At 38.5% G+C, this 26,026-nt stretch overlaps 1 protein-coding gene across 1 annotated transcript in view; it reads right to left on the bottom strand.

The window, feature by feature from the left end:
* Nucleotides 1-5,571: 5,571 nt before the first annotated feature.
* The window catches only part of LOC111871455 (proto-oncogene tyrosine-protein kinase receptor Ret), a 252,459-nt gene continuing 232,004 nt past the window's right edge, over nucleotides 5,572-26,026 (bottom strand). The window contains exons 14-20 of the mRNA XM_023864596.2: nucleotides 19,837-19,951; nucleotides 18,274-18,463; nucleotides 12,610-12,799; nucleotides 11,996-12,125; nucleotides 10,528-10,729; nucleotides 8,094-8,263; nucleotides 5,572-6,736 (exon numbers count right to left, since the gene is read on the bottom strand). Of these exons, the coding sequence (XP_023720364.1) occupies nucleotides 6,171-6,736; nucleotides 8,094-8,263; nucleotides 10,528-10,729; nucleotides 11,996-12,125; nucleotides 12,610-12,799; nucleotides 18,274-18,463; nucleotides 19,837-19,951 (1,563 nt within the window). The 3' untranslated portion in view covers nucleotides 5,572-6,170. The remainder of the gene's footprint in view (nucleotides 6,737-8,093; nucleotides 8,264-10,527; nucleotides 10,730-11,995; nucleotides 12,126-12,609; nucleotides 12,800-18,273; nucleotides 18,464-19,836; nucleotides 19,952-26,026) is intronic.

Consider the following 26,026-nt stretch of genomic DNA (forward strand, 5'->3'; position numbering starts at 1 on the left):
ATTGCTGTTAATGACATTTGGATTATGTAATGTATGGAACTTCGGTCAACAACATAGTGGTATTTCAGAAAGGAGGCTCCCAAGGAAAATCATCAGAAACAGTGACACTATAATGACACAACTTTTTATAATTAATGAACCAAAATTGCTACTAAGATAGATCACAGAAGCATGGTATACTGATCTGATAATCTTGGTTAATGATTGAGAGGAGAGTTGAATGTTAGAAGTCTGTGATTTTGGGAAAAATTAAATATGCTGTTCATATATGATCAGGTACTATATTCGTTATTTAACTTCTTATAACATCAGGCTCTTGAATTCTGAGTGCAAATGCAGTACAACAAAAACTATTGCAATCATGAAAAGAATTGACAAGTATTTTCAAGTTACCCTGGCTCTGAAAAATTTGGTTTTCATAATGCCAAAACATGGACCCTCATATAGAGAATTCAAAGCAGAATCCGAGTAGTGGATTGAAAATTTTGGGAACTACTGAGGGGGAAGCAAGAAGGCTTATAATAGAAATCAAATTCTTCGAGAATAGATTACCGTCCCTAATTTGTTAATAGAGTTTGAAGACAGATGACTACAATGGTTTTGCCGTGTAAGGAAAATGGATAGAACAAGGACACCAAAAAGGGTATTAGAAATATATTTTAAAGAAAGAAGCCTTTTTTATGACCCAGAGCAAGATTATTCAGCCAGGTACTAGAAGACACAGACATAGAAGAAGAGGTATCTGGTAAGAAATCGAAAAATGAAACATTGTGGTAAGACAGAAGAGACTGGATACTTTTCAACCACTAGTTCCTATAGAATAGAGTAATGCTAAAAGAAGAAAAAGTTTTCATTCTGCTGTGAGATATTTTGTCTGCCTTTACACTCCTATAGCACCTAAGCATATGGAATAACTATATTTTATAATGTCTGATTGTAAATTGAAGACCTGTAAACATGAATATAAAGGCAATTTATATTTACATGAATTGGTTATAAAATTTTACAGTTATCATGATTCTTTATATCTGTGTGAATATGGAAAATTGCGCTCTTAGTAAAGATCAATTGAGAATGATACAAATTGCAGAAATGTAGTTGTTAGCCTACTTTTCTGAACAGAAAATGGATTAGGCTTATGAGATCATCATGCTCTTTGAGTATATCCACCATTTCAACATTTGAACCAGCCGACCAATTTTCACAAATTGTCATATAAATGTTATGCCATCCAGGCCTCCCTGAACCCTGTATTTTTTAATATTTTGCAGTAAGTAATAACAACGGAGTGGAAAATTGAACTTGTGAGTGGTGAGTGATCACTTTAGGGTCCTGAAATTAAGTATAGTAATAGTTTCTGAAAAGACAGGAAATACTTTATGTTCCCTTGCTCCAAACATAATGTCTGTCATTACACTCTCCTTTCCCCTCTCTCCTTTGTGTATGTATCAAAGGATGAACAAGTATGGCTGAGAACAGGATCAAAAGAGTTTCTCGAGAGTGATTAAAAGGGACAGTTGGTCACCTTAGAAGAAAAGTTCTGAATGAGGCAGAATGGGTTGACTTAGCCCAACCCTTAAAGCTTAAGTTAAAGAGGTTTTCATAAAATTGTGATTTCTGGAATGCAGTATGCGGTAGCATAGTTGGTTGAGGCACTATGCTACAAGCCAGAAGGTTGCGGGTTCAAGTCCCGAAGAGGTCATTGGATTTTTTTCAGTTGACCTTCCGTCTGCACTATGGCCCTGGGGTTGACCCAGCCTCTAACAGAAATGAGTACCAGGAATTAATTAAATAATTCTCCTGGGGAGTAAAGCATGGCCGGAGTCTAAGGCTGACAACCTTACCTCCATCTTTGAGCCGATAGTCTAGATAATGTGAGACCCTCAATGTCTCACAACCATATGGGCCTTCACAGCCTGTTACAGGAATAGCTTTACTTTTTTCTTTACTTTACTTAATAATCAATGAATGAGAAATTGAAGCTCCACATGAAGTTGGCTTTAGTTCTCTGATCACCTGACATGCTGAAAAAGAATTAAACCCTCTCCATCTGGATCCTAATAAAGTACTTCAGTGGTGAAGCTATCATGTTATAATAAGTTATTAGCTGTATAATATAGTGTTATATTAACAAATGCATATAATCAACTTTGGTTTCATAATAATTATTATTTCCTCCATTTCATAGCAGTGACTACACTGCCAGTGTTCACCATAAGAAGGTAAAATTCAAATTCTGTGTCATAAATGCTCTCTGAAGGGGAGGGGGGAATTGTAAATGTAAGAAATATCTCAAATATCTGACTGCCCCTCCTGTTTCTCCCTCGCCCTCCTTTCACTGTCCCTGAAGAGAGCCTCATTTTCTGTAATACTCAACTTGTTGAGTACCAAATTGTATAACATATACGGAACAGGAATGTGTACATTTGTTTCACATGACACTTGCCCTATCCCCAAATCATTCAGCAAATATATTTATATACAAACCCATGCTCACACACGCATACATTCGTGCGCACAAACTTGCAATATTCACAACCTCGGGCAGTTATTTTTTCTTATGACTAGGTTTATGACAGGAGAAAACAAAGCTGTCTGTTTGGTAACCTTGGTAACCTATCGTGCAAAACTAGAAGCCAGTCTTGAGTAATTTTATTGTTTTTGGCTTTGGAGGGATATTGACTAGTTCTGGACACGTTGCTCTTCAGTCTCTTGAAAATTTAAGCACACCAAATGATTTATGCTTTATCTTTAGGCCACCATAAACTCCAATAGCATGTAATGGAGGAAAACACTGTTCCTTCCAGTGAAGAATTTGTTGATATGGCACCAAATTCTTCTTTAATATACCAGGCTTTTGGATATCCCATTCTAATGAAGAAAATCTTAACTTATTTTCTGAAGCTATAAGAATAAGACAGTCTCTGTTGTTCCAATCACTACTAGATGTGGGCATGCTTGCATCCAAATTCAAATTCCAAGATAGAAATAACAAATGCTGTAGTTTTAGTTTTGGTTTAACTCTGTAAAGACTGAATTTCTTCCAAATATATAAAGATTCAGTCTGTACCTCACAGGAAACACCTTGTCGCCACTACAATGACCACCAACCAAAGAATGCTGTTAAAAAATCGCTGTTTATTGTGTGTACCATACGAATCACACAAATACACTCTGTGGGCAGAATGCAGAATTTTGTTTTGTTAGAGCAGATGATATCTGTACTAACAACTAGGCTTTAAAGGTTTAAACCTAGACGTTTTAACACAAAAGTTGGTATCAGTGTGGATTGTTCTGTTTACTAAATTGTATGTATACTTTTAACTCTTTTACTGCTTACATGACATGTTACCTCATCACTGCATAGCTCACAACTGTAGGAAATGGAGCTCTTAATTTAGAAATGAGAAAGGTGTGTAAACACTTTCACTGCTAGTGAAGAAATATGGTGGCTGTGTAGCAGCCTGTGATATGAGAACTAGGACAACCATGCAGTATTTCACCCCTGTACATACAAGTATATTATCTTTTGACATTTGAAATTCAGTTTATGTCTCAAGACATTAATTTCTTACACCTTTCCCCATGTTGTAAATATCAAAGCAAAAAATTAATGTTTAAGCAATCTGAACATTGGCAGAACATTTCTGTCCATATGCTCAGTATTCTCCCATTTGGCAGGATGTTTCAATCCATAACACTGAAAGAGTTAATTTTTGTTTGCCAGGATGAGTTCCTTGGTAGCCTTGTTGTGGCCATTATTCTAGTCTGGAATGGGAGTTTGAATGATAACTCAGTAGTTAGTGGGTCATAGAAGTAAAGGATATTGGACTCCTGTACAGTTAGGCTGTAGTCCTGAGTTTGATAGTTGCATGGTATGATATGAAATGAAGAGGAAGGAATAAGTTATAGGGCTTGTTTGTGGACAATAACAATGACATTCAGTAAATGGTAAATCATGCTTGAAGCAGCCCTTAGTTTCAAAAATATTTTTACAAAATGATAACAGTAATATTTTCATATTTTGAGGTATTTACTTAATTGTTTTTATTAGCTTCTAAACTGGTATATTTAGTGTGTTAAGTTGCTTTAGAAGTATAAACATTATATATTAGTAATGTATTTAATGTCTTTATACTTGTATTAACATTTTCAGATGCTTTCCTAAATACTGCTCATAAAATTAATTCTGTAATCACAGTTACTTCTCAGATATATTCATCTCAGTAGCAGAAGTTTCTAGTATTAGAAGCATAGCAGTATTTTGTAAATAGTGCTCTTGGGATAATTGCCATTCTGTAAATCATTTCACAAATATGGTAACTGCTGAAATGCATAGTTTATTAAGTTAGATTAAAATTGTACCCTATGTGTATATACAGGATGATTCTTAATATAATAGAATTTTTTAAGGAATCACTGGGGTACTAGTCTTCAAAATATCTGATCAGCATGACTTGTAAAGGTAGCTAATTTGGGCTGTGATTTAAAATGTCTTGTTTGCTAAAGACAAGTTTAGTGAGATGCATGGAAAATGTGGTAAGAAGACCAAAAATCTGCAACTCACTACATGATAATAAAGCTAAAGATAAAAAGTGAACTTCATCTTGTGCTATAGTAAGCACCATACCATTAAAATGTTTGGAGGAATGAAGATATAGCTCTATACATTCTTAACCTTGGCACTACATGGATGTGAATGGTCAGTTTTATGCCCCAACCGCTCTATCCCTAGAGAACCCCCCCCCCCTTGCACCCTTGCTCAAGAGCTGGTCTGGATGGTGTGGAGGAGGAAAGCATCTCTTACCCCTAATGGGAATTAAACCATGATTCTTCAGCTGGCCAGCCCATAGCCTGTCACTATGCTGACTGAGATATTCTAGCCCATATGGCAATAAAGAATGTAGAACATGGTAGTAATACCAGTGGTAAATGCTCTGGTCTGGCTAGAAATATGCCACAAAACATTAACACTGGAGGAAGGAAAAAGTTTTCTTCATTCAATGAAGGCCATAATATTTTGCTTGGAATCAACTGTCTGTGTTTAGCTTATACACCACTGTGTTTCACAGTTTTGTATTCACTAGGCTAGGGAAGTAGGTAGATTCGCTGCTTGACTAGGTGTCCCAAAAATATGCTTTGTGCACATGTGTCATTAGTACTGTCAGTCATGCAGTTGCATTTCTGCACGACCAACTTCTAGATCAGGATTCGCCGCTGAGTAATACTGTGTATATTACTGGTGCACAACCTGATCTTTACCATGTACCAAAAATATGATATGCCACTGGGCAAGGTATATTAATGAATATACATGAAGGAAGCTGTATTCTTGGATGTGGCGCCATGTAGATATTGTGTTAACCGATGCTTCGAAGGAACTTATTGCCTCCATCATCAGGATTGAAGAAAAAAAAGAAAATCCACAAGCAAAGAATCATTGTGAGCAGGTGATGAAATTAGTCCCTGCTCATGCTGGTTCTTTGCTTGGATTTTCTTTTTCTTTCTTCTACCCTGAAGATGGAGGCGATACGTTCCAACGAAACGTCGGTTAACACAATATCTACACGGTGCCACATCACAGAAGACTGCTTTCTTCACAGTCACCGCCGTGAAAACCTGGAATCTTACAATAAATATACATGTTTACAACTTCACATGAAGTAATTTGTAAGTTCACAAATTTATGTTACAAAAAAAAAGGTTTTGTTTTGTCTTGAAAAGTATTTATGTGCCATTTTTAGGGTCATGATGTGTCATACATGACACATATGTCACATATTTTGTACCATTGATGTATATTTTCAGTGCTCATACTGAATGAATGGAAAAGAAATGACCATGTTGCAATAAATCTTGGGTCACAATTGCTGCACTTGCCATGCATCCATTGACCCTCACTCTAAGTCAGACTGGGTGCATTTGTTATCATTATAGCTTTGATATGGCACATGATTTGGACAGCTTGTTTGCTGAAGTTCCCTCCAAAATTAATATGCTTCATTATGCTGGATAATTCCTGTATGTAGTGACTTATTGTTCCATTTCTTTAACAGTAAGTTCTTATGATTATTAAAAAGACTTTATACTGTTCACAGGAAAATCATAAATCTGTTCATTGTTCAGGAGGATTCTGTAAAGTTTGAATTCCATTTTGGCAGTCTTATAATTTAACAGTCTGTCACTTTGGAAGTCTTAAGAGTAGAATTTGATGTTTTATCTGCCACAAAACACAACAGATCCTGTTGTTGCTGGGTATCAGATTTTCCTGAGTCTGCGAGGTTCACATTTCCATCCATATTTAGGTAAGATTGTGGACGCACTGGGGATGCAACTGGTAACATTTTGGTGGTATATTTCATATGCTCATTTGAAAGATTTTGTTGCCGGATGGGTGTCAGGTATGCATTGCTTGGTCGTGGTGATTCATTATTCTTAGACATTTCATTCTGGTATAAGTGTTTCTGATTTTCCAATGATTTTGATGTTCCCACATTGACTAATAATGTTACTTCCTTTCCGTAGCTTTCCAGCAGATGCTGTTCATCCTCTGGGGTTGCACTTTGGAGCTGCAAGTTATCACTGGGCAACCCAAATTGATTGAATATTTCACATCCATGGAGGCCCTTGTGACTGTCTTTATGGGACACTTGATGTTGAGGTTGTGTCAGGTAATTTACAGAATCAGTCTGCAGGATATTCAGGTTACCATAACCAATATCTTCATCATTATTATCTGTAAAATTAGAGAAATGTTTCACTTATGAAATCTTTTCTAGTGGTATTTCAGTTCAATTCAGTTCAGTTCAATTCAATTTGATTCTTTATTATTTATGTGCTGAACCAACAGCCGCAAGGTCAATTACAGACAGCACAGTGTAGATAAAACTAGTTACATACTGGACAAACACAACATAAAAGTCAAAGCCTAATTAAAGGTAAGCACTGGAAGAAAAACACATTAATGCANTCAGTTTAATTCTAGTTTATATTCGTGCAAATAATAATAGTAACAATTATACCATATTATAAAAATTGATTGAGGAGAACGTTCCTGGCTCCGAATACATCACTGTCCCTGCAAACAACATTAGCAGCTACTGACATCTAGCAGAGGGACAATTTTTGCATGAGGAGCATACATTTAACATGCAAAGTCTCTGATATACCGAACAGCAGTGATTTTATGAAAACAAGGTATTCTGAGAAGAAGTTAGCCTACATTTTAGATATCCAGAATTACTGGGTTTTTGGACTTTTTCCATCAACCAGAATTCTAGGTAACAGAGGACACAATATTTCGGGCACTTCTAAGGGGCCGAACTGAGAAGGTGTCTTCCTTTCTAATCTGAAGACGGAAACAGATCCAGTTTCCAAAACGTAGGATCCTCTATTACCTAAAATTCCGGACGATGGAGAAAGTCCAAAAACCCAGTAATTCTGTGTGTCATCCACCATTGTCAGAACCCTTCAGAACCTTTTTTAGATATCATTTACAAAGTAAAATAGAACGTCTTAGAAATAGAATGACATCAGTTTTATTATCACTTAGGGACAAAAAAGTGGAGAATATTGTGTCATCAGCAAAAGGTACAGTTAAATTGTAGGTGACTGTGTGTTCCCAGAAGCTTTATGGTTTATTCCTTGAGCAGATCGATATAAATGTGAAGTTAATCACAACATGCATATTTGATCATTAGGAATATGTACACGTAAATGACAGAGTCCACATGTTTGTTTGGAAATATGTGGACTGAACATAAAACGTTTTTTTTTGTGGGTGGAGCAAATGCCTTCAATTTGTTGTCAAATTTTCTGCCTGTGTGATGCAGTGTCACAACCCATTTCCTCTAGGAACACTCATGTAATGAATTTTGTTGCCTCTAATGTTTGGATGATAATGCATACTAAAATGCAATCTTAACTTTCTCATATAAAAACTCCATGGTTTTAGTCCGCAAGCAAACTATACTGACCAAGCAACCACCACTTGTTGTTGAAGTTAATGTTAACTTTATCATATGACACTTAAATCTCACTCACCAGAAAAAATTATCATGCATGAGAGCAGAGTTTAAGAACATAATAATTACCCAGTATGTCCCTTGGACTGGTAAAGTATGTTCTGTTGTGAACAATACGTGGGTTCAAGTCTAAGTACTCCACACCATCTTCCAGCATCCTTTCAAATGTTGCTGTAAGCTCCTTGAAAGAAGGTCTCTCACTTGCATCTTCATTCCAGCAACTTCTCATTACTCTGTACCTTTTGTTCGAAAGATTGAATGCATTTCAGTGTGAATGTATATTTTTTATTCCCATATTCACTGCTGTTTCACATGCAACTTGTACTCAGATTTTGAAAATTCAAAATTTAAAGCTGTCAGTTTTTTAAGTTGTGTTTCCTGACATAACACATTTATTGTACAACATGTTGCAGCCTATTTGACCATCATCAGGTGCATTAAAATTGTTTGAGAAATTCCTGCACTTTTTTACACTGTCATAACTCATTTGGATAAGTTTTTTTAAATTTTATAATTTAAATTTAAAATTTAAACTGCAAAGTATAACTTCATTTATGCTCATCATGTGTTGTAGGCTGGTATATTTTTGTGAAGATATGTATGTTTCCTTCCATTATGCCATGTGTAGATGTTATACATATTATCAAGTAGACACAGTGCCACAGGACTGTACAATACCACATTGTGAATGCACACATATACATATACAGGGTGTTTCACGACTTTACGGCATAACTGCAGGAGGTGATTTCCTAGGTCTTTGTGATCAAAAAAGTTCATATAGCCATATGTTCGATTTTGGACGGTTACGGAGTTACGACCGTTTTAAACTCAGAATAGAAGGTAACGATTACTGACAATAAACGGAACGAAATAATAAACCAGCATAATACATGATACATTTAAAGTATGAATGTAAATTTAACTTAGTGAAATTACCTTTAATTTGAATTTATTGGTGCTTAAAGCTGATTTTCGAAAATGCCACCGCCGGTCGCAACACAGGCTGCTGCTTGGTTGCTGCCGGACATGCCAACCCACCCCGCCTTACGTAGCTCTCAAGTGTCGAGATAACGAGAACGCTCTGTCTGTAGCTGGCTAAATATAGCGACCTGCCAGCTGACAGACGCGGTTCACACGAGGGCGTGTACAGGAATGAAAAAACGGTCATAATGCCGTAACCGTCCAAAATTGGACACATGTTTATGTGAACTTTTTTGATCACAAAGACCTAGGAAATCACCTCCTGCAGTTATGCCCTAAAGTCGTGAAACACCCTGTATATAAATGAAGAATGGGGCCTACATACATTCATGCAAAGGAACACAGTCATCTTTGGTACTAACAAAGTTTCAAGTACAAGGTCTTCCTGAGCTGTTGATAATTATTCAGTTGATCCTTGAGTTCCATGTTGTATAGAACAGGTAGGTTCATCACAAAAGTCTAGACCTATTCTCAACAAATTCAATCCTTTTTATAAACTGTGAACAAGTATCTTTAAAATACATTTTAATATTACTCTCCCATCCATGCCTAGATGTTTTATGTTCATATTTCTTTTAAAAGTATGCTATCATGCTGCCAGTGATGTGTTATTGTGTTTATGGTGTTTCTAAGGAATACAAGTTCCTAATCACCTGAACTTTAAATTTGTATTTTGGATTATCATTTTTGAGCTATGGAACAGGGTCATCTGAATTAGGTGCATGGATGCATTCCTTGGGCAGTATGAAAATCATGATCTCAGGAGTGCAGATGGAATTCCTCTGCTCCCTAACCAAAATGAGTTGCATTCAATATGCACAGATAATTATATATATTTATTACAGTTATGGGTGCTTGATAACATGAAACATTAGATCAACATATGAGTCATAAAAAAATTGAAGGATCAATTTTCAGTATTAACAGTAATCAGTATGTGGAATAACTTGTTCCAGATATGAATATAAAAGTTGTCATTGGGTTGCCTGTTTTATTGACATTTCTCCAGAATAATAAACTAGCTGAGACATCTTCCTGACTGTTGTAACATTATTGAAATTTGGAAAGTAAGATTTTGTGCTGCTGGAAATTAGTTCAAGTCTGAAATTTAAAAGGAGATTCCTTTTAACCCTGACTGCTGGTTTTATTTTGTTACATTCTTCATTAATTTATGCCAGGTATGTTAAATAAGATCTTTTCCTAAAATGTTGAAAAGTAGAGTTAGTTAAAAGATCATGTCAGTTAACAGAAACACAAGATCATAATTTAATCCTTTCTCGTTCACACAGGAGTTATACAATAGCTTACTCTCTTTATCAACAAACCCTTATCTTGCCTGTCGCCACCTGTGTCTAAGAGAGATGGAATTTTGACTTGCAAATTTTCCAGTCTGACTATAAAATACCGATAAGAATAAAAAAAAATATTGTAATTGAAATGGCAGAAATGAAAGCAGAAGAGGCTGGGACGCATAACAGAAAGTAATATTACAATACTGATAATGATTGACAAGTCTTACAACTGGATGGAGCAGTTTTCAGGTCTCTCCATTCGGTAGCCAGCCTTCAGGAGATGGAAGAGATTATGAACTGCAACACCAGGGTATGGTGATGCTCCCAGTGTTACCAACTCCCACATGAGTATGCCGAAACTCCACACATCTGACTTGCTAGTGTACATGTGATCTGCCAATGATTCCAGTGCCATCCACTTGACTGGGACTGAAACATACAAATTTAAGATTGCTAATGTGTGTGCTAGATCATAAAGTAGTTCTACATTACACTGGAACTGAAAATATTAGCTAATGCTTTCTTAAACTGATATATTTTCCTCTTGGCAAAGAACAGATATTACAATAAACCATGATCTCAGCTGCTTTTGTTTTCTCATTCAAAAAACAATAAAAGTCTTTCTACAAATAGATGAAAATCACAGTCATATATTTTTACATGCTCTCCAGCAGGACCAGATTTAGTTACTGTGGAGCAATCAAAATGCGGAGTCCTTGATCAATAATAGAAAAGGTAGAAGGTAGCTATCTCTGTAACAGGCCATGGAGGCCCATAGGGTTGTGAGACATCGAGGCCCCCACATTTTCTAGACAGTCGGCTCATAGATGGTGATGAGATTGTCAGCCTTATGCATAGGCCACCCTTAACCCCTAGGAAAATTCCTGGTACTCATTTCTGTTAGAGACTGAGGTGACCCCAGGACCATAGTGAGGCTGAAAGGATTAGGTCAATTGAAGAATTCAATGACCTCATCAGGAATTGAACCCACGACCTTGCAGCTTGTACATAGTGCCTCAACCAAATATGCTACCATGTGCCCCCCTTGATCAGTAACAACAATTTTATATTATGACTTTTTTCAGTGTCAACTAACTTTTGGCAATTTTTGAGAAGCAAATGTCTCAATAAAATCTGTAGATTCTGTTCCTGTTTTGTGGAGGGTGGGGCTACTACCCCAGTCCCATGCTATCCAGGTATATATTTTGATTACAGAAATTTAATTACCGTGAAGCATGAATGTATGTAATATATATTTTCAAAATTTTACACCTTGCCTTGGTGAAGGACTTAGCAGTCCTAATTGTTCAGTTTACAATTCTGGGAAAATGTATGCATGCTGACTTTTCATAAGAGAAGGGTGCAGATAAGAGTAAGATTAAGATTATACCACAATGGACAAAGAAGCTTCAATAGATATACTGATGGCAGCTTATCCAGGAGTTGAACACCCCAAAATCAAAGTCCTCATTCCCTTCAGGTTGGGGATTTTATGGCAGGCTAGTAATCTATTTATGTAAAACGATCAAGCCAAGAAGATCAGAAAGAATAGCCAGACGGATGAAGCCAAGACAAGCTGAATGACGTGATTAGACCTGATATATGAGTAAGAGTGGGAACATACCGGTAGGTGTGAAACCATGTAGTTAATGATGATCATTATGTTGATAACTTAACACTATTCTATCAACATACCACGTCCTTTGCTTCTCTTGAGGTACGCATCATCTTCGTACACATCCCTTGTCAGGCCGAAGTCTGAGATCTTGCAGATCTTGCCTGCAGCCACCAACACGTTCCTTGCTGCAAGGTCCCGATGAACAAGCTGTGGAATGAGAGGTACTGCATTATGAAGTTGAGGTGGTCGCATGAAACGCTATATACCAAATTAAGTGACCTGTGCCTTCTAATTGTAATTGCAGGTAAAATGAATTTGTTCTTCATTTAAAATTAAGATTATTGTATTTAGATTATTAATGACAAATACTGCATATTTATGTTAAATTTACTGAAAGAGAAATGTGTCAAAAATTGCTCCTCTTAGAAATTTGATTAGTCATCACTCATCATGTATGTGGAACTTCCACTAGAAGAGCCATTGTGATCCTGTATGCTTACAGGCTTTAAATCTGCTTCACTCTTGTTGGTCCTTAGATGTTACATTATATTAGTATGTCATTCTAGATATAATTCTTTTATTAATGTTCATTTATGTTTTTATCTTTCCTGAATTGTAAGACCATATGGTGTGCGGTAAGCAATTAATTTTACCAGAAATATTGATAATGTCACGGGTCTGTTGTGCAAACCTTAATATCACTGAGGTAAGCCATTCCTTTGCTAATCTGCCAGGCAAATGAAAGGATATCCCTTGGAGTGGCAGGAGCAGTTGTACATTCTGTTTCTACTAGAGTATCGGGCCGCATTGTAGGCGTAGAGCCAAAGGAACAGGGAATCTGCCCATCTGATTCCAAGTGTCTGCTTTTCCTCAAGTAATTCCTGCAATAGAGAAGAATGAGGAATGTCTGGCACAGCCCCCAAAAAAGAAGAAATTGAATAAGGTAACCCACTAAATTACATTTACTGAATGGCATAATAAACAGTCATGAACAAGGTTTAAAGATGGTCACAAATGGGTGCATCCCTGAAAGAACTGAGAGGTGAATGTCTCCCAGAATCCCCAAATCTAGTTTCCTCAATAGCCTGAAGCAGAAGAGAGATCAGGGAGTAGTCATTTCTGGATGCCAGGACAAGGTCAGAGACATACCCATCTTCTTCTTATGTTTGTGAAACCAAGGGATAAACTGTGACAACAGAACTCATGGATATTTGTATATTCCAATAAAGCCACAAGATTGTAGTCTGCTTCACATTGATAACATCCAGTGATGGTTTCTTTCATAAATGTTATCACATTTCCAGGCTGTGTTTGGTGTCTCTCTTTCTCATCTGCCCCTGGAGCAGCTGCATTGCTGTCCCCACCTTCCTGCTCTGCCCTTCATTGTAACTGTACATTTTTGGACAGGATCTAGGTAAATTGTTTAGCAACTGATGGAACAGTTGCTAGGAGGTGGGATAGTTCAGTCTATATAGTGACTAGGGTGCATTCTGTAAGACCAAAGAATTGGTGTTTGATTCCTGGAAAGGGGAAGAAGCTATTCTCTTCTGCATAACATCAAGACCAGCTCTGGGGCCAATCCAGTCTACTGTCCAGTAGATACTGGATGCCTTTTCCTCAGAGATAAAGCAACTTTTTTTTGTGAATTTGACCATTCATCTCAGTATGGTGCTGCATTGAGATATTTCTTCACTCTATCATGCACCTACTTTGTGTGGTGCTTAATTAAGCACAAGGGCAGGTTTACCTTCTAGACGAATTACTGTAATTGCTGTCTGTTGATTTAGGAATCCATGTATGAGTATCATAAAGTCTGGCTTGTTTGACAACCTGTAATGTAGGTTAACTATGTGAAATTTAGTTAGAAACCAGCAAGTGGTTTGGGAACTGAAATGTACATAGAGAAATCTTATTCTTCATCTGCTGACAGCACTGATGTGCTTCTGAAAATGAAATTTTATTGTATATATCTTGTGGGATTGTTGATGTTCTAAAAGACAACCACGTAAATCTGTAACAATTGTATGTATTAAATTGTATAAATTGAATGTACAGAATAGCTGTGAGGCTATTGGCTTGCCCTGAGAAGGGCAGTTTGTTCCACTGTGAGTGCGCTGGTAGAATTTGCTCCTTTATAGTAGACCAAGTTTTTACGGCTGTTCAGCTGGTTTGCCCGGCTGGTAATGTGGTGCTGTGTGCTTCTGTAGGAACAGCTGCCTATGGCGCAGTTACTGGAGAGTTGCGGCAAATACATTAGCTGCCTGGTCGCAGAGCGAGGTTGCTGGAGAATTGTGGCAACTACGTTAGCTGCCTGGTTGCAGAGCAAGGTTGCTGGAGAGTTGCGGTAACTACATTAGCTGCCTGGTCGCAGAGTGTGGTTGCTGGAGAGTTGTGGCAGCTATGTTAGCTGTCTAGTAGCAGAGCAAGGTTGCTGGAGAGTTGCGGTAACTACATTAGCTGCCTGGTCGCAGAGTGTGGTTGCTGGAGAGTTGCAGCAGCTATGTTAGCTGTCTAGTAGCAGAGCAAGGTTGCTGGAGAGTTGCGGTAACTACATTAGCTGCCTGGTCGCAGAGTGTGGTTGCTGGAGAGTTGCAGCAGCTATGTTAGCTGTCTAGTAGCAGAGCAAGGTTGCTGGAGAGTTGCGGTAACTACATTAGCTGCCTGGTCGCAGAGTGTGGTTGCTGGAGAGTTGCAGCAGCTATGTTAGCTGTCTAGTAGCAGAGCAAGGTTGCTGGAGAGTTGCGGTAACTACATTAGCTGCCTGGTCGCAGAGTGTGGTTGCTGGAGAGTTGCAGCAGCTATGTTAGCTGTCTAGTAGCAGAGCAAGGTTGCTGGAGAGTTGCGGTAACTACATTAGCTGCCTGGTCGCAGAGTGTGGTTGCTGGAGAGTTGCAGCAGCTATGTTAGCTGTCTAGTAGCAGAGCGTGGTTGCTGGAGAGCTGCGGCAGCTATGTTAGCTGTCTGGTAGCAGAGCGCATTTGCTGGAGAGTTGCAGTCAGTACAAAACAGACAAAAGGCAGCAAAAGTTCATTTTTTTTGGCAAAATTTTTGGAAAGATGAATGTTTATTCTCTGCCTATTAGATTTTAAAATACATTGTCAAAGTACTCCTTAAAAAGTCCATGCTATTTAAAGCCATTCTGAGGATTATTTCTTAAATTTCTGTCTTCAGTTATTCCAACATGGCCATATGAGTATCAGTACTTCCACAGTCTCACGTACAGCAATAATCTTCTATAAAACTTATTAAAAGCTATTCACTTTAAAGTTCTACAGTACATGTTTTGACCAATGTGGTCATCATCAAGTTTTAAAAATTACAGATGAGGAAACTTCTGTTTTCTGTATGGTTGCTTATGTTTTAAATATATAGTCCTCTCAGTGTGCACGTGTGTCTGTAACATGTATAAATTCTGTTAGAATTCATGTATGCAAAGTTTGTTATGTGTTGTATAATTACTTGTTTGTGTACTCAGTAATACTAATATTCAGCGCAAGATTCCAGGAAGTGTGTTTAAGCTGCAAACAAATCTCTTAGAGTACTCAAATTTTGTTAACACCTTTTGTTTTTCTGTTAAATTTAAATTACTGTAACAGTCGCATGGAATTTAGGTTGCCTGACAGTAGCTGATGAAGTGTTGTAATTAAGCATGTGTGACTTAATATGGTGAGAGATTATAGATAAATCTACAAATTATATACTTTTATGGTATTTACATGTGCATATGTATATGTGTGTGTGTGTGTGTGCATTGGATTCTTTGTTCTTGTCGGGGGGCAGAAAATCTTCATATTTATCAAAATTACCAAGATGAACAGGTGTAGCGTTAACTACGTAGACTTTTAGTTCTAAGTTACTCTTCTTGAGCTTCGATCGGTGACTACCTTCAGCCAGGCTGTGACTGCATCTTTCCAGAACCTTTCTTAACTCTTCATTCATTTTATTCTATCCATCTATGGCTCAACAGTTCTCTTTTTGGACCTTGGCCGCTTTTTCAGTCTCTTAATCGAATCACAGTCGGCATGATTCCTCTGACAGGGGGTCAGCACGTCACAAGGCCTCTACCTATACACAGAACACCACAAACACAGAATAAACGTGCAATGACATCCATATCTCGAGTAGGATTCGAACCCATGATCCCAATGCTTCAGCGAGCGAATACGGTTCATGCCTTAGATATTGTTGCCATTGTTGTGGGTATTAATTGTATTCGGCCCTATTTAATTGCTTCTGTAGCTGAAAATAACGTCGTTAATTAACTTAAAAATTAATTCTTAAAAGTTACGAATACCACGCTTCGTTAGTCATGTACGTGGAAGCGGAAAATAAAGAACGATGAAGGATTCTTTGACTTTGTGTTCTGTATGAATTTATCTCGGTTTTCTGCAGAATGTTCTGAAGTTTTGAAGGAATTAAGATCAATCGTTTCACTTTCCGACCAGCATTTCGTACACGTAAACTCTTCTGCCGTATCAAGAATATTGCTAAACGAAATTTTTATGTAGCTATTAACGACTTCCTTCTTCATTTTGTTTTACAAAACAAGTTTGTCATAAACATGGATGTATTTCAGTCATATTACATTCCACAGACATTTAATAAACTATTCTGCGTCTTTCATGGTCCTGAAACATGGCCTGTTATTAAAGCCTGTGAGAATACCGTCATTTTATAAGTATTTTTCGCTCTAAAGCGTCGTCCCTTTCGTTTCCAAGCTCTTGGATTCCACTCGTACTGCAGACGGTAGCTGCCGGAGCAAATTACATTACATTGGTACGTCAAGTGGAAGAAGATAATTGCACGTTCTCGCGTCCTTGGTCAAGGCTTCCTACATTTCTAGACATTAATTGCTCCTTGGAAACTAATAGCGATCTCCTACAATAAGTATTAGAGTGATGGGTTTTGTCTCTGGGTGATTAGCAGCTTAATTGCTTTCTAAATAGACGAAAGAAAATGAGCAGGAAATGGACTTGATTGTTTTATGAGCGACCTTCAAGTCGAACTGTTTTAGAGGACAGGTCAATAATAGATTTTACATATTATTAGAAAATTGTAACAAACACTTAAAGTAAATGTAATTCCATTCAGTATTCTCAGTTTTGACAGCGAAAAAGTGGAAAATTCGCAATTCTAAAGTAAAGTAGAGAACAACCAGTTAAAATTCAGCAGTAAACTATAAAAAAAATGTTAGTTGCAATATGCTGTCTGATTCCAGAGAAAGCCATTTATTAATAAAATAAATACACGTACAAGTACATATCGGAGTGGAATTGTTTGGAAGGAATAATACAGTTTAGAGATTTGAGTCAGAAAAAGGCGATGTGATCTGTAACGTTTAGGCTATAACATCACTGCTATTAAAGAAAACTTTCCGGCAATGCATCACGAATTAAGGAATTTCCAAGAAAGGGTACATCTGTAATTGACTATACAATATGGTATTAATGAAGCAATTTTATGCTCGGGCAATATCTAAAATACCGGCAAAAATCTCGAAAGAATATAAGGTAAATTTGTCCCTATGCTTAACTAATTAAACACTACGCCATGAAGGCGTAAGGGGGAGCGGATGTAGAGAACCACATTTTCTTGGCCTCGACACTAGTTCGAGGCGAGTGGGCAGTTTCACGCCCCGGTCGCTTTACCTTCGGGGAAAATGCCCCTGGTACCCATTGGATAGGAGATGAGGTGGAACCCAGAGCTGGTCTGGACGACGCAAAGAGGAGACAATTCTTGACCCTACCGGGACCCGAACTCCGACCCCTCGGTCGTCCAGCCCGTAGCCAGTCGCTATACCGACTGCACTATCCCGGCTCCCTCGTGAAGAGTTTCGGCGGACAAATTGACAAATTAAAAATATGTGTAGACCCAACTCTGTACAGCCCTTCCGCGAAGATACGTTCCCCAGCAGAGTTCTAAGTCATATCTAATACGAGTACATTCCTGTGTTCTATTTCTTAGTTGTGTCTGCTATCATGGCGACGAATGGCGTCAGGCATACATGCACCATAAACGACAGTATTATTATGCTGCTTGGTGCACTTTAAAGTAGCAGAAAGCACATACCAACAAAGCAGTCTATTTTCTAGGATACAACGCCATGCAGTCAGTTAAAAGTCAACCGATATTTTGGAGGAACACATCGCCAGAGCAGAGCCGCGAAAACAGGCCTGCTTTCACGCTCTCTTGCTCGGCTTATTCTTCGACCCTGAAGATGGAAGCGATATGTCCATCCAAAACGTCGGTTGACTTTCAGCGCACTACACCCCGTTATATCCCAGAAGCTAGTAATCGTATAAAATGAATGATCATTGTCCATGGTTTCTTGAAGGCGAGAGTAGTCGTATTTTACCTGAGGGACCCGTATTCAGCGAACTCTATGATGAGGTAAATAGGGGCTCCAGGCGTCGTGCACGCACCCAGCAGCCGAATGACGTTCGGATGCGTCACTTCTTTGAGGAGCTGATACTCGGACAGTAAGTCTGTGAGTTCCGATGCACTGGCATTTTCTTTCAGTGTCTTCACGGCCACAGTTGTGCATCCTGGAATATGAGGAAGGGAAATAGGAACTCTTGAAAGCAAAACGGCTTCAAATTTCGGTAGGCCACTTCACGTGCTTCTCTGAATTCTCCAACATTTTCTGGGAACCAATGTAATGAAAGCCATTTTGCTTTCTCATTCGCAGAAAAATACCTCAGTTTTGCATGTCGATTTATGTCTATTTGATCGCCCTTGGGACAAATTTCGTTTCCTGCTGAAGCTGATCTGGTCTTCAGAACTGAGGGTAAAAGTTTACAATCTAAAAATCTGCCATTAACCTCACAAAAACACGAGTCCCTAAAATATAGGTAAGGTAAAGCTATCCCTGTAACAGGCTATGGAGGCCCATAGGGTTTTGAGATGTCGAGGCTTCCAAATTTTCAAGACAGTCGGCTCACAGATGACGGCGAGGTCAGCGCCAACCGCTTTTTACCATCAGGAAGATTCCTGGTACTCATTTCTGTTAGAGGCTGAGTCGACCCCGGCACCATAGCGCAGCTGAAAGGATTAGGTCAAATGAGAAATCCAATGACCCCCATCGGGAATCGAACTCACGACTTCCCAGCTTCTAGCATAGTGCCTTAACCAACTTCGCTACCGCGTGCCCCCCCCCCGGAAAATATCGGCTTATTCATAATTGTATTTTACGTCAATTAGAAAACGATTGGTTATTTTTAATAATTACGCAAATTCAGGGCCAGCCGAAACATAAATTCCATCCCAGATGATGAAATATTCCACAATACCGCCCTCATTTAAAAACAGCTCGACTTACTCAAAACTTTGCCACAATTCACAACGTGAAATTTTCAGACACTGCAACAGAAGCCGTCATTAGTATCCGAATTCTTAAAATAATTTTAGTGACATATTTAAGAGTACTGCCAATTAGTTGTAACGATGTGACCAAAAGAGCAGCAGAAATATATCTTTGTTATAAAAATGGGAAGAATAAGGGTTTGTAAAATGTGGTGCCCTTATTGGCATGTAGCCCCAAGCAGAGGCATCGTTCGCCCTTGATGTCGGCAAGCCCGTCGCAAATTCCTTTTTACAAGCACTGGCTTATCGTGGAATATGTTCTTCACTTCTAGCACCTGCCTTTTTCATGTTCATGTCCACTGCACAGACGTCGAGAGTGAAGTGTAATTAACACAACAGACTATTTACTAATTAAATATCTCGTTAACAAATTAGTTGACTGGCTGATTGAGTAGCTTTCTGGTATAGGCATAAACTCCAGCTTTCAACACTAACAGAAAAGTGCGCTGCTGGTTTCGATCGAGCGTGCTCCAGTTCACAGCAGACTTGTATTCAGTTATGAGCCCAGAGTCATGGCCTTTGGTTGGTTAACGCTTTGAGGACCGTTGCTACTCACCCGATATTCCGCCGATATCCAGAGCGCGTGCGCGCAACACTCGCCCGAACTCTCCTTCACCCAGTGTCTGCTCGATGATAAGTCGACTTCTGGGAAACTCCCATTTTGGATCCGGCTGTCAACAAGCAGAAAACCACCACTCTATTAATCCATGTATATTGTGTCAGCACAAAAATACTGGAAAAAGATGACCTGTCTGCCACGAGATATTGAAAACACTGTCCCGTTGTTGGTGTGTTTTAGGGTTCCGAAGGATTTGGATTCCCATAGGGTTGTGAGACGTCGAGGTTCCTACATTTTCTAGACAGTCGGCTCAAAGGTGGCGGTGAGGTTGTCAGCCTTACGCTCTGGCCGCCCTTTACCCCCCAAGAAGATTCTTGGTACTCTTTTCTGTTAGAGGCTGAGTTGACCCCAGGGCCTTAGTGCGGCTGGGAGGATTAGATCAACGAAAAAAAAAATCCACCTCGTCGGGACCCGAACCCGCGACCTTCATGCTTGTAGCATAGTGCCTCAATCAAATACGCTACCGCCTGTCCCCATATACATTTAAATATATTTTTAGGAGTGGAATGATTGTTTAACCTCTGTGAAGATGGGCTTATTGGTTTGGATTAACCTGGCTCAGTCTAGGGTCCAGGTGCAGGCTGTTGTGGATATGGTAATGATTCTTCCAGTTTCATAAAAGGTTGATTTTCTGAGTGACTATCAGCTTCTAAACAACGATTTAGCCTCCTGATATTAATACGACGTTATTAAGTACTAATCATACCTGGAAAACAGTAATTTCTGTAGATCATAAGAAGAATTTCATTTGAAGTGAGATATAATGTGAAACAGGAATTCTGTGTGGATTTCAAGTTTGACGATGTCACGTGACATCTCTGAGAGGGTACAAGCCTTTGCCTCCTAATGACTATGCAGTTTATCAGCTTCTTCAGTCTGGTCCTGACACCGTTGATTCTCTTTGTCTATGTGCAACGAAGCATGAACCCACATGTACAGCGATCAGTTTCCTCTGTCACTTGGCCCCATCTTTTGTAAGACACTTTGTTTCGTCCCAAGACGCCTTGTTAAGCAGAGTTAATTGTAGACGATGAAGGAAAGTGTTTGTTCTCGTAACGTGTTAAACATTTGTTGTTGTCAGGGTAACTACAGGTAAGCAGAGATGACATTGATTAATGGATACACGTGTCTTGAAGATTTAGGCTGCATCTTCAGAAACACCAGGATATTTTGTCTCCAGTTTCTGGAACAAAGGTGCTTGAAGGAACCGCCCGTTATAAAGCGCTTAATTGTAGACCACTTGTTATTTTTGTTACTATCAATTTCAACAGTATTATATAAGACATTAGGATGTTAACTTGTATGCGATTCGAATATCGATTAGTTTATCGGTCATATCTTTATTGGGTTTTCATGCTTTTACTCAGGCTTCCTAGTCGAATGCCAGGAGAGTATCTGGAATGAGCTTATTTTCATGCCCCATTTAGTTGACTGTCAAGTTTATTTAATAGGAGGCTATAAACCCACCGAAATGCATCTGCGTAACAGGACAACACAACACAAAATCAGAATTCGAACCCGTGACCTTTGTGTTCTCTCTGTCCAAGAATGTATGCTCTTTAGACCGGTAAATATACTATAGTTAACATTCGTTTGGCTTTCGGTCTGAGCGGACTTTGAACTCTTTAAATTGGCCCTTGTGGAAATAAATATTGGTCACCCGTGGTTTCAGGGAGCCCTTTCCCCGGGGTAAAGCGGTCCGAGGTCAAGAATGCTGAAACTATACTTCCACAGGTCTTCATGGCGTGGTACTTCATTAATTAAGCACAGGTACAACTTTACCTTTACCGTACCAATTGTTTCAAGTTCAATATATATTTAATGATGACATGTTACGATTTCTTGCAGTGATATAAACCCTTATTTTAGTGTAGTTTATTTTTTTTATTTTATAAGTTATTTATTATGAAATCGACCAGTCAAGTGCGTCTAGTAAATTTTGAGTTACGATTGCATGTACTCGGTCCACTGTCGTTTGCCATTGGAATACAATGTGATCTGTTGCCGTTCAGAACCTATTTGGGATATCTCGCTTTTGATGGTTCATCTCATGACAATGCGATCTGTTGCCGTTGAGAACCTATTTGGGATATCTCGCTTTTGATGGTTCATCTCATGTCAATGCGATCTCTTACCGTTGAGAACCTATTTGGGATATCTCGCTTTTGATGGTTCGTCTCATGACAATGCGATCTGTTACCGTTCAGAACCTATTTGGGATATCTCGCTTTTGATGGTTCATCTCATGTGTGAGTACGGACTTCTTTTGCCGAAGAGGTTGTAATGAAATGGCGTGTTACCTTATGGCTGAGTTCACTGAAGTGACAGGGATAGGAATTATTTAAGGATTACAAACTACATATCAATACCTGCGCTCATAATTAAGTGATTGATGAATGAATAATTTCATTGGTCAGATTGTCAATGGCAAGTTGTGAGTTACTCGGTCAGGAGGACTGAAATTCAGTCATTCAATCACAAAAATAATTTTGAATCACGAAATCTGTTATCAAGTTAATCATTCAATTAATTAGTTAACCAGCCAGTCACTGTGTTCGCTTCTTAATCATTCATTACGTGAGCATGTAATATATTGATTGAATGATTGTCCCGCATGCATGTCTTGTTGTAATGTTGGTGTTTCTAGCAAACTTTGTTGCATAGAATGGATGCATTGCCAGGATTAGTGTAAGCTCTGACCAATCCCTTGCCTCTGTGCGATATACCGCTTTGATTGAAAGAGAGCTAGACCAGCGTGACTGGAATTGTTATGGAAGCTCTTGTGTGGATGGACTGCAAAAGTTTCCCACAGTTTTGTTGCCAGTCACAGGAAGGGAAGTTCCTGCCTTTCTTCCTGTTCCGCACGTATAACAAGTATATGTGATTTGAGCTGATTTAACAGGGCGTATCTGAGGGTTTACACATCATAATCCGTTTTCACATGAAGACGGAGGTAAAATAGAGGTCTTGAATGGGAGTTGCTTAATACACGAGCCTGGAAATATACGAAAATTTGGATTACGTATTTAAAAGAAAAATCTATGCAAAGACATTACAAAAACTTGGTCATTAATCTTGATTATATGACCTTGAGAACAAAATCGGCTGTTGTGCAATAGACTGTGTTGGATACTGAATGCCGAGCAACAATGAAATCCGCCCGACTATTAGAGACGGTTTGGATAAAATTGGCATTACGCTTTTGAGCCTTTAGTGCTCACATCGTTATCTTCCTGAAGATGACACTTATACATATTCATTTAGGAATATTGTCCAAATAAATTACTGGAATTAATAACAAATTTTCTAGCTATATTCGAGAACATTGCCATCCTGGATACGAACAGGGAATGTTAACCATTTCCACCTGGCAGTAAAGCTGGTTTTGTTTAGATTGGTGTTGCACGTCCAAACACTTATCCACATTACACACATTTTTTCTCAGAAACAAAAATACACTGCTCTTCTTTCAAAGGATATTAATTCAACACATGAAAGCTTCAACAAAGAACTTTTTCTCAGTTGATATTTTTTCCTTCTTTATTCCTTTGTGAATTTCAAACATCTTCATCTCCTTATGACATGATAACAAGAATCAGCTTGTCCAAAACATACTCGCTTCCAGAAAAAGAACCCCGCTAAAAACATTTGCCCTAAGGAATGCCGCTGAAGAAAAGAGATGATTGATATGATAAACACAGAGCTTAGAAACGTAAGATGCTACTGACTTTGATGATGTAAAGTATCAGAATGAAAGGCGAACGAACTCATCTCCGAAGGTGATGATAAATGGGTGCTCTGTTCTGAAGAGGGTTTGTTGGCTGGCTAGAATGGCACATTTTCTTATATACAACTGTCGGCTATAGACACAACGCTGCTAATTTTAAACTAATTTAGGAGAGAGAGAAGTTGAGACTCTAAGTCGATCTCGTTTGAAGTGTTTATTATGTAGAATATTCCAAGATGTAATTCAGTCGTGTTGTAGGATGTATATTTGTAAATATGAAAATTAAAATTAATTTCTCAATAAAGACAGGTTCATAAAGTGAATGAAATTTGCGTAATATGAAATTTGTAGAATCATATTTAAGATTTTCCCCCCCAGTAATTATTCTTCATTCATCAACCACGAAGAAGATATAAACGCATCGCCAAAGCAAATGCACTTGAGGCCAGATGCATACAGCAGGTTGCAACAAACTAAGCCTCCAAGAAATAACATTAGGATTTTAACCATTAACGCCAGTATTTTAATTAGTTAATTTAAAGTTTTTTCTCAATATGAGACCGCCTCTGTGGTCTAGTGGTCAGAGTTCCTGCCTACAGATCCAGAGGTCCGGGTTCGATTCCCGGCGCTACCAGATTTTCTGAGAAGTAGTTGGTCTGGGACTGGGTCCACTCAGCCTCGTGAGGATAATTGAGGAGCTATTTCAAGGAAATAGAGGCTGCGGTCTAGAAAACCGAAATTAACGGCCGTGGGGATTCGTTGCGCTGACCACGCTACACCATCTATCCGCTAAAGTTGGCACTACCTTCGCCGAAAAGAGGCGGTGGCTCGGTCGGTATAGTTCGCTTGCGGACTAAAATCACGGAGTTTGTTTGAGAAAAAGACAGTGAAACAATTAGCATCATGTAAGTAATGTACCCAACGATAAAAGTCTGTGGCCGAAACATGTTATGAAAAATAAGTGAATGAAACACGACAAAGAAGAACAGTGACATAACCGTCGAACATTAGCGGAAGTTGAAAAGGACGGAATTTTAGGCATTAAAAAAAGTGACATGTAGTTTAGTTCTAGAATCTTTTCTCTTTACATTATCTACAAAATAAGAAAGCAAGTAAACAACGAAATACATAATAACGTAAATGAGTGAATAATAAATAATAAGTAGATAAGTGAAAATAAATTCGTAAATATTTAAACAATTGACTTAAAACAGGCTTACATAATTAAATGAATGACACGAAAGTTAACTGTTGCTTCTTATTCGAGAGGTCATGGGTTTGTAGTCTCGGCTCAGGTAGGCTGTTCTAACCGAAAGATTTCTTGGTTTTCCTCAGTTCCTCGACCCAAATGCTCAGGAAGTACCTCAAAGTAAGACAAGACTGACTCCTTTCATATCCGTTCCGATTTATTATCACTACTGACAACATGGTTGCATAAGTCTTACACAATTAAATAATTAAAAACATACGTAATTTAATGAATGGATAATAAAATTAATTAGTAAAGAGATTAATAAATACACTATGAAGTTATAATTCAATAAAAATTTATAGCCGACTCTGTACTTAAGCATTATGTCGCTATGGGGAGTGCAGATATAGATCGACACATTCAGAACTTCCACGTTAAATGGAGCTGAATTATCAGACACTTTGTCGAAAGAACGTTTTCGATAGGAAGTTGTATGAGCCCCTCATACATCTTCTGAGATTCAAACCCAGGTAGTCCACCCCGTGGCCAGTAAATTCACTGGTTAGTTCATAAACGAATTAATAAATAAACAAAGAAGCAACACTTTCTTACTTACGTGTACATTTACTCTTATATCACTGCACCCTGCTTTATATTATGAGGCTGGAGGCTCAAACAAATTCCATGGTTTTAGTCCGCAAGCGAAATATACCGACCGAGCGACCGCCGTTTGTCGGCGAAGTTAGTGTTAACTTTAGCGGATAGAGAGAGTCGCGTGGTCAGCGCAACGAATCCCCACGGCCGTTAATTTCGGTTTCCTAGACCGGAGTCGCTATTTCCTTGAAATAGCTCCTCAATTATTCTCACGAGGCTGAGTGTACCCCTTTCCAGACCCAATACTTCTCAGAAAATCTGGCAGCGCCGGGAATCGAACCCGGACCTCTGGATCTATAGCCAGGAACTCTGATCAGGAGACCACAGAGGCGGTCAGGCTGGAGGCTCATTTTTTTTATTATTATTATTATTATTATTATTATTATTATTATTATTATTATTATTATTATTACAGTCTGACGTTAACTCTATACAAGGTTGGTGCATTGCAAACTGTATGAAACTCAACATCAGTAAAACTAAAGTTATATCCTTCACCAGGAAAACCAACTTACTTATCTACGATTATAAACTTTTTCAAACGTCAATAGCCC

Source organism: Cryptotermes secundus, unplaced genomic scaffold (genome assembly GCF_002891405.2).
Source record: "Cryptotermes secundus unplaced genomic scaffold, Csec_1.0 scaffold434, whole genome shotgun sequence".
NCBI classification, from domain to species: domain Eukaryota; kingdom Metazoa; phylum Arthropoda; class Insecta; order Blattodea; family Kalotermitidae; genus Cryptotermes; species Cryptotermes secundus.